The following is a 13,893-nucleotide window of genomic DNA, read 5'->3' on the forward strand; positions in this document are numbered from 1 at the left end:
GCGACTGTGACCGCAAGTTAGAGACGTGTGTGGCTATAATGACGCACAGCTGTTATGTAATCGCGCATCTAGAAATTCTAAGCGTGTGTGTGTGTGTGTGTGTGTGTGTGTGTGTGTGTGTATATATATATACATTCCGTCGGTAATTCCCTGTAGGCTTCACGTGAATAATGTTGTGTGCGCGCGTGCGGAGAAATAGTTATTTAATGAATCGCATGTTGGTGTGTGTGTGTGTGTGTGGGGGGGGGGGGGGGGGGGGGGCAGTTGGCTGTGTGGCGGAAATAGGCAAAGTGTTCGGTGTAAGGGTGCTATTTTGGCACAGTCCGATTAATGACAATGAACAATGTTGATGTAACTAAGGGAATCGTCGAGTCATTTATTGTGTAAAGAAAGAGATTTAGATGGAATGAGCGAAATAGCGATCGTATAATCTCTCCTGTTCCTTCTTTCTCTCATCAATGTCCTGCGCGAGATCAGATTCTGTGCTGCGCAACCATGCCGTTGTCCACGCATCCATCCGATTGCTTTAATGTAAATGTCCCATCCACTGAGCAAAGGCGATATAAGCGCCTTATTCATTCACACACACACACACACACACACACACACACACACACACACACACACACACACACACACACACACACACACACACACACACACACACACACACACACAGACACACACACACACACACACACACACACGCACACACGCACATGCACGCACGCACACACACGGTCGCCTGCAGACCCAGCTCCCAGCGAGTGCTGCTGCTGCAAGCAGTGAGTGTAGAGTAGGCGTGGCGCAGCATTAGAAGGGCGCAGCAAATACGACATTGAGGGGTAAAAACCATCCCGGGCGACGGAGCCCAGGAGGAACAGAGCTGGTGACGTAAGAGGCAGGGTGTTGCCAGGTTTGCGAATTGTAAGCGAGTTGCAGTGTATGCAAGTAGCGTGGTTAAATTCCTTGTTTCTCGGCGTGTTGTGGCACCCGTTTATCTGCTGGCTCGATCGTGATTTTCATAAAAGTAATATTTGCAGAGTAAATAAGAAACTTGAACGGCTAAAAAATAGGCTATGTCAGTTCGGGGAGGGTGGCGAATTTATTTTGCATATAGAGATGTGTGGTAAAAGTGTGGTTCGGTCGGAGATAGAGCATGAAGAATGAGTATGGGTACACCTTTTCACTTGTATAGTAGATGCTACAACAAATGTTGAATTCCCTACTATAGTGAATCCCTACTCTTAAACAAAAAATCACACCTGTGTGAACCAAGTGGCGCAACTCCCCTCTCTAAAAGCTGAATAACTCCTAATCTACGGAGATGTCCATGGTTTGGTCCATTAGCGCGATTTTCGGAGGTTTTTGCTGATAATCCGGTGGTCTAGATGGAAACATTGGTGCTTTCTAGAGCAACGATGGCTATATTTTAGCTCGCTAGCATTGACGCTAATTATCTAGCAACAACATCCACGGCACTACACACGCGGGTGCGTGCGCACATACTTCTGTCGTTCCAATTTCACGCATGCGCACACCACTCGTGCTCATTTGACGTACATCACAAACAAACAGGTACACGGATTGGAAGCTGGTTGTAGAAGTGGTTGCACCACTTAAAAATCACACACGGGTGAACTGAGTGGTGCAATTCCCCCCCCCCCCCCCCCCCCCTCTCTCTCTCTCTCTCATTAGAGACACAGCACTACCCCTCTCTCTGTTTCTGGCACCCCCTACTGGTATAAATAAGTCACATACTCGTGCTCATACAGGTACACAAACGGGTACACGGACATTGCTGGTTGTAGGAGTGGTTGCACCACTCAAAAAGAGCACTTTGGCTGCAGGAGAAAAGACTTGTACCCCTGTAAAAAGTCAAGCCTAATGAATTGAGTACTAAAGGACCCCAATGGAAACGAGCAGGGATGTCCCGATCAAATGTTTTGCTCCCGATTTTGATTGGAAACAAATCGGTAACTGCCGATACTGATTTGTTTTCCTGATCTTTATAGAACACTTATGCCATTTCACAATACTTCAGTATCCAAAATCACAGAAGATATCCAGTCTAATATCATGATATGGATATAATATTGATGGATCTCCCGATCATGTTTTATATCTCCCGATCCAATTCTGATAATTTGAAAATGACGTGTTTGGGATCAACATCCCCTTTCAGTTTGATACCTTATAACTAGGAAACCTCCCATATGACTTACGGTATAGTAATGATAAAAATATAATTCTGACCCTCCTGGTGGCTAGCAAGAAGGCTATCACGAGAAAGTGGCTGCAACCACAACCACCTACAGTTGAAGAATGGATCGAGAACTCATTATCAAAATGGAAAAACTGACTTACTCCCAGAACTCGGGAAGACAAATTCTTCAGAATTTGGACTAAATTGACCGAATATGTCAAACCATTCCGATCAGACTTTTGCTGAATAAGGAAAAAAAACCCAAGTTAAAGTATTTTGTTGCTATTGCTCATTTTATGCTTCTCTCTATTTTTATTTTTTATTTTCCATTCCTTCTTACTACTTTTATTTGTATCTCTTGCTGGATGTTGACCTTGTTTTCAAACACTTATCTTTTACTTTCTCTAATAACAACCTAAAACATGAGCCTTGGTTGAAAAAAACTAAAGTTGTCCTTTAAAACCCATTCTGGGCGGGAACCCCTTTTGGTGTTTTACCCCCTCAGGCCGGGAACCCGTTTTTGGGTTCTGTACAGTATGTACAGTATTCAAAAAATACAAAAGATTGATGCTGTTATATAAATATTTGAAGTTTTTCAGAAAACTTAGGTCAGGCTTTAGAAGGCGTTTTTAGAATCGGCCTTAGGCCTAAATGGGTTAAGAGCTGCCCTGATGTCTGTCTTTTTATTTTTATTTTTTCAATTTGTATTTTTCTCATTTAGTTTGGAAAAATGACTGTGACTTTGGTCACGATTGAAACGTGAGAATTACATCTGTAATCTTATGCACACCTGATATGCTCTGAGGTAAACCATATGTAAAACATTTTATTATGCTTGCACACGATGACAAAAAAAAAACAATGTAAAAAACAAAAGAGAAGAAATTGACGTGTTCGGCACCTATTTCCGAGCACGTGATTGGATTGGGACAACCCTTGAAACAAGCATTCTTGGATAAATCCCTTTAGCAGACCTTGTATTGTACTGCACTTCCCTGTGCTTGTCCATACAAACCGTTAACGAATTCATTCAATCAATCAATCAAAGTGCTAATGTCTCGACCCCGTGTTGCAGAGGCTCCATGCTCTGGGTGGGGAGGTGGCGGACAGTGCCAAGAAGAGCAGCCACCTGGTGGCAGCCAAGGTAACCAGGACGGTCAAGTTCCTGACGGCCATGTCTGCGGTCAAACACATCGTCACTCCAGAGTGGCTGGAAGACAGCTGGAGGAGCCAGAAGTTTGTTGGTGAGTGTGTGTGCGTGTGCACACGCAGATATTTCTGTACTTATTTGCACTTACCCCTCATGAGCAGACCTGGGGCAGACCTGTCGTTGATCCAGGTGACAACGTCTGCGTTAATCGAAGCCTGTCTGAAAGTACCTTTAACACACGTGTGTGTGTGTGTGTGTGTGTGTGTGTGTGTGTGTGTTCTAGATGAACAGAGTTACACACTGAGGGATGCTGAGGCAGAGGTGTTGTTTAGCTTCAGTCTAGAGGAGTCACTCAAGAGGGCCCATAATGCACCTCTCTTCAAGGTTGGTTCCTTTTTCTTCATGTTACAGCCTGAAAACTTTGTTGCATCTTGTCCTCGCTCTCCTTATCTAAAAACAATTGAAAACGTTTTTAACTTGTTTATTTTGTGTCACTTTGTAACTATGTTTTGAAGGTGCTTTATAAAGTTTACCTTTTTTTAATAAAGAAAATCACACTCGTGTGAGGTGAGGGGCACTCTTATATCATCATAGATCAGCCAATGAAATTATCACATTCCATGCTACAAACGCATGCTACAAACACGTGCTCAAACACACCTACACCAAGCTGTGCATAGGAGGGGCTAGTGCCCCTCAAAAAAAGGAGTAGCGGTGAAAGAAAAGGAACCCAAAGTTCTGTTTGTGGTGAATCATCGTCGTTTAACTGCTGCCCAAAACAAACATTAAAGGTCCATAGACTTGGCTGCCATATGACGTAATTTTCAGGTTCTTTTACATCAACCCAACAGTATGTTTAACAACAAGTTCTGTGTACAGGGGAGGTTCTTCTACATCAGCCCAGGGATCTGTCCCAGCCTAAGCACCATGAAGACCATCCTGGAGAGCGCTGGAGGCAAGCTACTGGCCAAGCAGCCGTCCTACCGCAAGATCATGGAGCACAAACAGAACAAGGTACTGTAGGGGTGCAACAGTTAGATTATTAATAAATCATTTGTATTAAGTACTATCTGTCTTTATAGACAAAAAAGTAAAAAAGTGTAGATTCAACCAAAAACGCCTCAGACCTCAGTCACAACGCGTCACATCATGTGAGCTTGTAAGATCGGCTATTTTAGGGTTAGGGCTAACCATTTCTGATACTTGTGTAGTATAAATGCTTAATTGATTAAAACCAGGAAAAGACAGCATTTAAGCCATATCACGATATATTTCATAATCGCATACATATTCACATACGCAAAATCCAGGACAATATCTAGGCTCATATCAGGATATATCGATATATTTAGAAACGCATGCATGGAAATGCAGTCACAGTAAACTGCCCAAATAAGTTCTGACCAGTTTATTGAATTAATGTTGTGGTTTTGTTGTAGAACCTTCCAGAGATTATCCTGATTTCCTGCGAAAATGACCTCCACCTCTGTAGAGAATACTTCCTCAAGAACATTGGTAAGACACACATACACACGCTAGTGTTCAAAAATATATAGAGTTTTCGATATATATTGATTTTGAAAAATAAAAACAGTTCAAGCTGTTCAGTTCCAAGCACCAGTTCAGTTCCAAGCACCATGTTCCAGACAGGGACCCCTCCCTTCCTGGGAGGCTTAATGATTTTTATTGTCTGTTCGATAGTGAAAACCATCAGTCCCCCTCTTTTCCAAGAGAGCAGGGTGACTCTCCACCCAACATATATGAACATGATGTCAGACTGAACCCCAGAAAGGCGGCAGGGCCTGATGGCGTGTCGTCTGCCACATTAAAGCACTGTGCTGACCAACTTGCACCTGTCCTCACTTCCATTTTCAACTGGTCCAGGGCTCGAAATAGCGACCATTTTGGTCGCAAATGCGCCTGAATTTTAATCTTTGCGACCTAAAAATATATTGGAGCACCAGTGCCACTACAAATAATTACTGTGGTGCGCCTGGCTACAACGATCGATTATAGAAAAACGGGCGCTCTGAGCCGCTCTCTGACATCCACTGCACTGCTCCTGTCTGCTAGCTGCACTAGCACTTGATGCTAACAAACCAACGTGTGGAGTGTGTAATTAACTACTCTTTGACACAACGGTACGGGACAACTTTGAGCGCTGCATCGCTCACATTCCAGAGCGCCTCGGCTCGCAACTTCGCCATGTGTCAGAAAGTACATTATTTCAAGCGTTCAGATTCAGAAAAGACCGGAGCCTCTAGCTCTGGAGGCGGACCGGCTCAGCTGTGTGTGTGTGTGCATGCGTGTGTGCGCGCACAGTGCACACGCATGCAAGAGAGAGAGGAAGGGAGAGAGAATAGCAGACTTGTAAGTGTTTCTACATAGCAGCAGTATTGATACTTTTACTTAAGTAAAACATTAGAGTAATTTATCCAGCACTGATTAGAAGTGAGTAGGCATAGCTATAAATATAATGTTTTACATCAAAATGATTTTATATTAGAAATTTTAATATACGATCTAAATAGGCTATGAAGGTGAAAAACACAAAACAAAGAATAAGAAAACAGGTGATGTGACTGGCCGGAATCAGTGTAGACTAGAGGGTTCTCATCTGGAGATGTTTGATGCCTCAGTCTCTTTGAAGAGATGGATGGATGAGGGACAGACACTACATTTTAAATTCTGGCATGCATTTTTATACTTTGGTCATTTCATGTTATTTGTAAACCACACGTCATATTATTGTTTTTATTAATGTAAAAAATCGATTACATATTGGTGCTCCTTAAAGGCGCAGTGAAATGAAAAATAAGTTTTTCACACTTTTAGACCATATCCGTGGTCATCATATGGGCATACCTAACAATGGATGCCAAAAAAATGGGAAAATTCTCATTTCTGTGTGTTTTTATATCAAAGGTCCATAAAAACGATTGTATTATTTATTTATTAAAACGAAAACGTGCTGCGTGATGACGTGTAGAGATACACATCGATAAAAGCCAATAAAAATGAAGCTCACATGTTTAATTCCCCATGTCTGCGCATCCATGCAACACAGCTGCTTCTGATTACAGATTACTCCGTTTTTATTTCCATTCAAGATAACATTCAGACAGTGTATTAATCATCACGCTAAAATATGTTTCTGAAAACATTATAGGGTAGAAATAAGCCACATAACAGTAAACTGGTTGTGCTGGGCGACCGTCTGATTTATAAACAAACACCACGCTGTTGCGCATAGCATTAGCCACCGTCCCTAGCTACCGTCCCATCGCCTGAAGGGATGCGACACTCTGATTGGTTCAGAAACTTCAGACCGGTGTTTCATGTGGAAACACCATTTTCAAGTTGTTCACCATTTCCGTTTCACTGCGCCTTTAAACACTGGGGCCCCCCAGGGGTGTTTCCTTTCTCCACTTTTGTACTCATTATATACTCATTTCTGTCAATCTCACTTTAGTTATGATGTATAAGTTTGCTGATGACACATCTTTAGTAGGTCTAAAGGCCTATTCATAGTCTGGATTTTCGGTGATGAGGTGACCACCGCTCCGGTGGTGAGCTGACCACCGGAGCTGAAATAACATTGAGCGGTGGTGAGTAAAAACAGAAGGGCTGGAGCGGTGGCGGTGGTTTGCTCTTCACCACGGCTCGTGACGTCATGTTGTAGTTCGGTGGTCACCCCACCACCGTAAATCCAGACTATGTATGAGCCTTTATTACCAACGAGGATGAATCCGACTACCGCAGAGCAGTAGAGGAGCTGGTGAGTTGGTGTGAGAGTTACAACTTGATTCTAAACATCTCTAAAACCAAAGAGATGTTCATCAACTTTAGGAAAAAGATCTCGAGTCCCCCCCCCCCCCATCATTAATGGGGAAGAGGTAGAAAGAGTCTCCTCCTTCCGGTTCCTCGGGACCACCATCCATGAATCCTTATCATGGGATCTTAACACCAGTCTCATAATAGGTAAATCACACCAGCGTCTCTATTTCCTGCGGCAGCTTAAGAAGTTTAGAGTCAGCCAAGCAGCCATGACTCACTTCTATAGGGCCACTATTGAAAGCCTTCTCCATGCTTGTCTGATTTGGTCACACAACCTCTCAAGACAAATCAAAGCTGGAAAGAGTAGTACGTTGTGCATCAAAAACCATTGTAGCCTCCCTACACTTCCCTCACTCTATTCCACCAGAATAATTAGGAAGGCCAAAAAAATCATTGCAGACAACTCTCATCCTGCACATTACCTCTTCAATCTCCTCCCATCAGGCAGGAGATATAGAAGTATCTAGAGCTCAACATCTCGCTTCAGAGATAGCACTTGCCTCGTAGCCATTAGACATCTGAACTTGACTCATTAGGCACAGGCTGATGGATGTATGTATGTAGCAATATGCATATAGCACTTTAAATAACTGAATGTAATTTCCTATGCTGCTGGTTTTTGTATTGTATTGTCCTTGTTTTTGTATCTATGGTTGTCTGTATATGTTGAGTATGAACCAAGACAAATTCCTATCAACTTTTTTACATGGCAAATAAATGATTGAATCTTGAATCTTGAATATGACTTTTCCATAGTATCGATACTCTACCCCTCTCGTTGGTTGACACATGCGCCAGCGCCTGCAGCCCCGCACGCATGCACAGGAGTGCCCACGTGCACGGTGCAGCCCCTCCCCTCCTGCCTCGTAGAGACACTCGCTCTGTTGCTCACACGCCCGTGTCTTTTCTCCTATTCTCTGCTGCATTCTTATCGTCACTCGTATTTCTATTTATGTAAGCTAGCTCGTCAAGATGGCATGTGCGGAACCTTCCCAGCCTGTTTTGATAGATAAAGAAAACAGAAGTGCTTTTTGGAAATGGCCTCGTTTCTCTGCGTTCTGTGAATTTGTTTAGTCACTTCGAAGTGACAAAACAAATCCACGGAACGTGGTGAATCAGGCTGGAAACCAGGGTAGTTTGGAAATACTTTGGATTTGAATCCGATGAACACGGAAAGCCAAAGGACAGTTGCAAGCCCAACTGTGTTGGGATCCCGAGGCGTTCCAAGGCCAGCTTGGGACGCTCGGGAGGCATCCTTATAGAGCCCCGCCCCCTTTCAGAAAAGCGAGTGGTCCAGGAAGTGGAAGCCCCATGCATTCTCCCATCGGCACTTTTAATATAATTTATTTAAAGACGGTTACGCCGCGGACAAAGCCAATTCGGATCGTGACGAATCATGACAATGAACACAATATTTTGGGACGATCAAATCATTAGAAAGAAGAAAAGAAAGTCAGGAGACAACACTATTTGTTTTATTTTTCGTCTTATAAATTATTTGATCGGCCCAAAATATTGTGTTCATTGTCATGATTCGTCACGATCCGAATTGGCTTTGTCCGCGGCGTAACCGTCTTTAAATAAATTATATTAAAAGTGCCGATGGGAGAATGCATGGGGCTTCCACTTCCTGGGCCACTCGCTTTTCTGAAAGGGGGCGGGACTGCGGCGCTCTATTGCGAATGCAGTGAGCACTTACTATGAGACCTAGCAGATCATGTCTGTGTGTGTGTGTGTGTGTGTGTGTGTGTGTGTGTGTGTGTGTGTGTGTCTGTCTGTGTGTCTGTCTGTCCCGCTTTTGTGCCCATATATGGAGCTGAGTGATTACGTCACCACGACTCAGCCATAACCATATAAGGAGTCCCCAAAGCAGCTATACGTCCAAAACCCAAATATGTACGAGCTGCGTTCGCTTCCCGCGTTTGCGCGTCTTACTGGTTAGATGTCCAATTCTCCGGCTGACCACCGGTGAAAAGTTGCTTCTGTTTAATACTGCAATTCACTCACTACGTATGTTGTTTCTTTCCAACCCTTCTTCTCTGTTTTGTAGATGTGCACAACGCAGAGTTCATCCTAACTGGAGTTCTCACCCAGAAGTTGGACTATGATTCATATCCTTTAAATGAATGAAAAGCAAAACAAATAAAGGAAAACACTCATACTTAACACTGAACTTTATACTTTATGACACACACACACCCACACACACACGCCTAGATTATAAGTAGTCCTCTTGAAGGCATTTCTGTCTAATAAAATATTCAATCAAGGGATTGTTGTAAGACTTGGGAATAGGTTTATTTCCTTGTAGAACAAAGATAATATTTTGCTGTCGGGCAGAAACCAGCTACGTCTGTGTGTGGGTTTTACAAATATTGAACCAATGAAAAGTATTTAAAAAATGCTTCTGACTAAACCTAACTCCATTGGATTCTGTCAGACACACCACCTAACTCCAATTTGTGGAGTTAGGTTTTAATCTAGATATTAATGGTCATAAAAACAATATGACCAACGTCTGAATATTTGGAGGACAACAAAAAGGAAACCTAACTGACGTGAGACTGATTTCAGTGTTTGTTACTTATGACCAACCAGTTGCTTACCTTGACAATCTTCACATTTAAATTTACTTGATGGTTGGTGACCTGATCAGGCATGACGAGAGAAGAGGAACTGAGATGTTTTGCTGTCTACTGAGGCTCAGCCCTAGATGAAGCTTTTAAGACTAGAAAGAGAGACAAATTGTTGCAATGTACAGTATGCTCTGTTTTGACAGTTTTTCTTTTCTTTTTTTGTACCCTGTGGATAGACGAGCTGTAATTTTTGTAGCTTTTTGTAACATGTTTGATGATACATAAATCGATGTTATTTTTGGGAAATGAATGTTTAAATTATATGGAATGATTTAACCTGCTTTTTTTTGTTGTTTATTTTAAAAAAATGAATGTGTAAAGGTTCCAGCAAAACTCACTGCTGCTTTTGGAATAAAACTATCTTTGTGAAAATGGCTTTGTGTGGCTGCTTTTCTGATGTTTTTAGGATTCCATTTTTGTTTTGGCTATTTAAAAAAAATGGCTGATATACAAACTCACACTACAGTGGGTCACTTTGTGCTGCGCTGTGAGCTTGTACATCTTTTTTTTATTTTTTATCTACTGAACTACTGGTTTAGAAGACTTTTATAGAATCGGGTCTTAACAGGTTAATTATAAATTGCCATATTTGAGCATGAGTGTTACATCAACTTCCTTTACTTGTGTAATCGGTTACCATACCAGTGGCATCTTTTATTGTGAATGCAGTGAGCACTTACTACGAGTAAGACGCGCGAACGCGGGAAGCGAACGCACTCAGCTCCATATATGGGCACAAAAGGGGCCAGGTCCACAACAAACAAATCACTGGCCCCTTTTGTGCCCATATATGGAGCTGAGTGGACCTGGCCCCTTTTGTGCCCATATGGAGCTGGGTGATTGCTGATGCAACACACTCCATATTTGGATAGCGGGACAGACGGACAGACAGACACACACACAGACAGACATGATCTGCTAGGTCTCATTGCGAATGCAGTGAGCACTTACTATGAGACCTAGCAGATCATGTCTGTGTGTCTGTGTGTGTCTGTCGGTTTATAAAGTATCTTATTTTAAGACTCAGTTTAATGCATGCCATGTTCACAAGTAAAACATGATCCATGTTCCCTGGTCAAATGCAATGTGGCTTAAGCATAGTAAACGATTAACCGGTTTGAACAAAAGAGAAGCTTGATCTGTCTTTGCTGCCTCTCTCGCTTAATCTCACTTTTTAAGATCCTGGAAGAATGAATCCCGATTCCCCCACCAAGACTAATTCCTGATAGAGTTGATTTAATTAATTGTTAATGAGGAGGGGCCGGGGTAGTTACTGGTGAAGTTCTAATTGCTAGCTGTCAGACAGATTGCCTGGGGTCATCTCTTGGCACCGGCGGTGGGTGGGTAGTGTGGCGTACAACGTTGCCTCCGGTGGTGCCCTCAAAACTACAGCAGCCTGAATTAGGCAACGCCTCAGCCAAGGTCGTGTGCCAGATATCTATGTGCGTTTGCTGCAAGGAAGGGCCGGTTTGGCATATACTGTATTTACATGGCACCAGATATTTGTAGGTAGGTACTTTATTAAGCAAAAATACCCACTGCTTTTGGAATAAATATCTGGTCTTTGTTTAAATGTCTGTGTGCTTGCTTTTCATACTGTACGTCCATGGACATAATGACTTGACAACAGTTTGTCATTTTTGTGATGCCAATATAATATGGTGTAATTTGCTTGACAAGTGCTGATATTGGGAGACATTAGATATGTTCTCTAACCCAGCTAACATGTCCATCTGGGCCCAATTGGGTTTTGACATGGGCTATGGGCATGGGTTCCAAGTGGGCCGTGCAACCAGTTTTCACAAAGGGCCCACCCGTGTTAGCCCATGGGCTTACGTGGGTTTCTAACTGGATCTTAGGTGGTATCCAAATGGGCCATTTTATGGGCCGTTTTAAAAAAACGAGGATAAATGCTAATGTTTCTCATCCTCCGCAACACTCCGCAATTTTCTAATGTTTCTCATCCTCCGCAACAATCAAAAATTCAAAAAACGATGGGCTATAATCCATCTTTTTTTTTTTACTTTTTTTTCAAATCCTCAAAAATGATGTTAAACGACGTGCTATAGTATGCCGTACAATATGGGCTGTATGCCCATGGTCCAAAATGCTGAAAAACGAGGATAAATGCTAATGTTTCTCATCCTCTGCAACACTCCGCAATTTGCTAATGTTTCTCATCCTAGGAGACTCAATAACGTGTCACCCATGATGAAGTACCCTTCCTTGCAGACCATGTGAGGTAAATACACTTTATTATGACAGTAAAGCTTAATTTCTTTGACGACATCCGTGTGGCCTGATGGGGCAGCTGAAACTGGACTCTGCTACAGACTTGAGTGACATGGCTGTGACTGGTATACACATTACGTGTGGTTAATTAGATTTCCATATGCGATGAGAACCAGGTGTGGAGGGCTAATGGCCTGCCAGCCGTGGCCCTGGTGGTTAAAAAGGACAGATTTGAACAAGGACAAAATTCTCTGCTGCATGTCAAGGACTCCTGGGGGCTGGGGCAGGCGGACAGCTATGTGCCACGTTTTTCCTCTTCTTTTTTTTGCACTGGCAAGCAGTGGTGTGAAGTAATTAGGTACCAGGTATTTTTTACTTTACTGGAGTATTTTCAATTTCCAGTACTTTTACTTCTACTCCACTATATAGTATACTAGCTGGCCAGTGTGGCTCAGTGCATGATGGATGCATGGGTTCTGAGGTGGAGCTATAATTCCAGGTCCCTTTTATGAATATGTAGGAAGGTGCAAGTATCACTGTACATGTGAATGAATATACATGCCCAAGCAGTGATAGCCTTTTAGTCCAAGATATAATGGAAGAAGAGATCAGGAGCCCTCAGCTGGGCTTTTTGTGTTATCCTTTTAGCATCACTTGTGGAATTGTACTGCTGTACTATTTGCAATTTGAAAATAAAGTATTCAACTAATCAATATTGTAGTCTAATAATACATAATAGTATGACGTTTTTCATGGTTTTTGACAATTATCGAAAATGGCCCTTGACTATAGGGCCAATTCATTTCGGCTAGGTGATGATCCAGTCTTCTACTCCATGTATGGCTATCCAGGGTTTGATGAGGTCAGTGTCGTGATCTTCATATATGGAGAGACCATAGAGCTATAAAGGATAGATACGGAACTGGAACCTCAATTTTGAGGTCCGGCCTTACGCACGTGAACGTCCGTCCATTAAAGTGCTGCAATTCCACATTTCGCCAGTAGGTAGTGGCATCTTCAACGTTGGATAGCCTTGGGGGCTTGATGGAGACGGCCATCTGGTGCCGTGACGTATCACGAGGTGTGATGTCACAAGGCGACGGCGTGACCATATATTGAGGCATGACAGTGGCATGACACTGATGGGAAATTCAAGTTTTCACAGTAAACTGCGACCGCAATAAAATGATGTCATGTTGCGGAGGTAAGTGACTCACCGCTCACCCGAACACACCGTTTTGGTGGTCACCTTATACTGGAGTATGAATAGTAGGCCTTAATTGGTTAACATGGTATTCTGATATAAACCCAAGCTGAGGCTCCATTGTGTAAAATGTACACAATGGAATTATAGGTTACTTCCTCTCACTGTTGATAAGGACATCATCGGGCAAATAAGAAATTCACAGTTAAGAAAGCCATAGTAGGCTTAAGTAAGAACAGTCTCAATTGCCACAGATAGACATCCACATCCACACACATCCACTAATTGGGCAATCCTAATTAACTCCAATTAGAAATGCAAATCAAAGAGCCACATCTTTGATTAACAAGCGCCTGAGTTCCTTGTTGGTTTGTGGCCGTCCTCTGTTGACGGGGATAAGAAGAAGAAAGTATAGGGACATTGGAAAACGTTGTAATTAATCTCTGAATGCTTGAAGTGAGATACTTCTAATTACTCCCCAGTCCCCTCCCCTCCCCACTGTGTTGCATCTCTCCACACTTTTGGACTAGCCAACTTCCCCTCGTTAGATTGGTTGCAGAGGAATTACAGCCTAATTACACAGAGAGGGCATTGGGATTCATCGGGCCCTGCGATTTGCATACAGGCT

At 42.8% G+C, this 13,893-nt stretch overlaps 1 protein-coding gene across 2 annotated transcripts in view; it reads left to right on the plus strand.

Moving 5' to 3' along the window:
- Nucleotides 1-10,192, plus strand: part of paxip1 (PAX interacting (with transcription-activation domain) protein 1) — a 37,612-nt gene extending 27,420 nt beyond the window's left edge. For both annotated transcript variants that reach the window (XM_080779312.1, XM_080779313.1), the window contains 6 exons: nucleotides 3,282-3,450; nucleotides 3,640-3,740; nucleotides 4,236-4,370; nucleotides 4,796-4,871; nucleotides 9,244-9,303; nucleotides 9,814-10,192. In XM_080779312.1, coding sequence (XP_080635438.1) covers nucleotides 3,282-3,450; nucleotides 3,640-3,740; nucleotides 4,236-4,370; nucleotides 4,796-4,871; nucleotides 9,244-9,303; nucleotides 9,814-9,830 — 558 coding nt within the window. In that variant the 3' untranslated portion in view covers nucleotides 9,831-10,192. The remainder of the gene's footprint in view (nucleotides 1-3,281; nucleotides 3,451-3,639; nucleotides 3,741-4,235; nucleotides 4,371-4,795; nucleotides 4,872-9,243; nucleotides 9,304-9,813) is intronic.
- The last annotated feature ends 3,701 nt before the right edge of the window (nucleotides 10,193-13,893 follow it).

This window comes from Protomyctophum bolini, assembly GCF_963924005.1.
Source record: "Protomyctophum bolini genome assembly, chromosome: 12".
NCBI lineage: Eukaryota > Metazoa > Chordata > Actinopteri > Myctophiformes > Myctophidae > Protomyctophum > Protomyctophum bolini.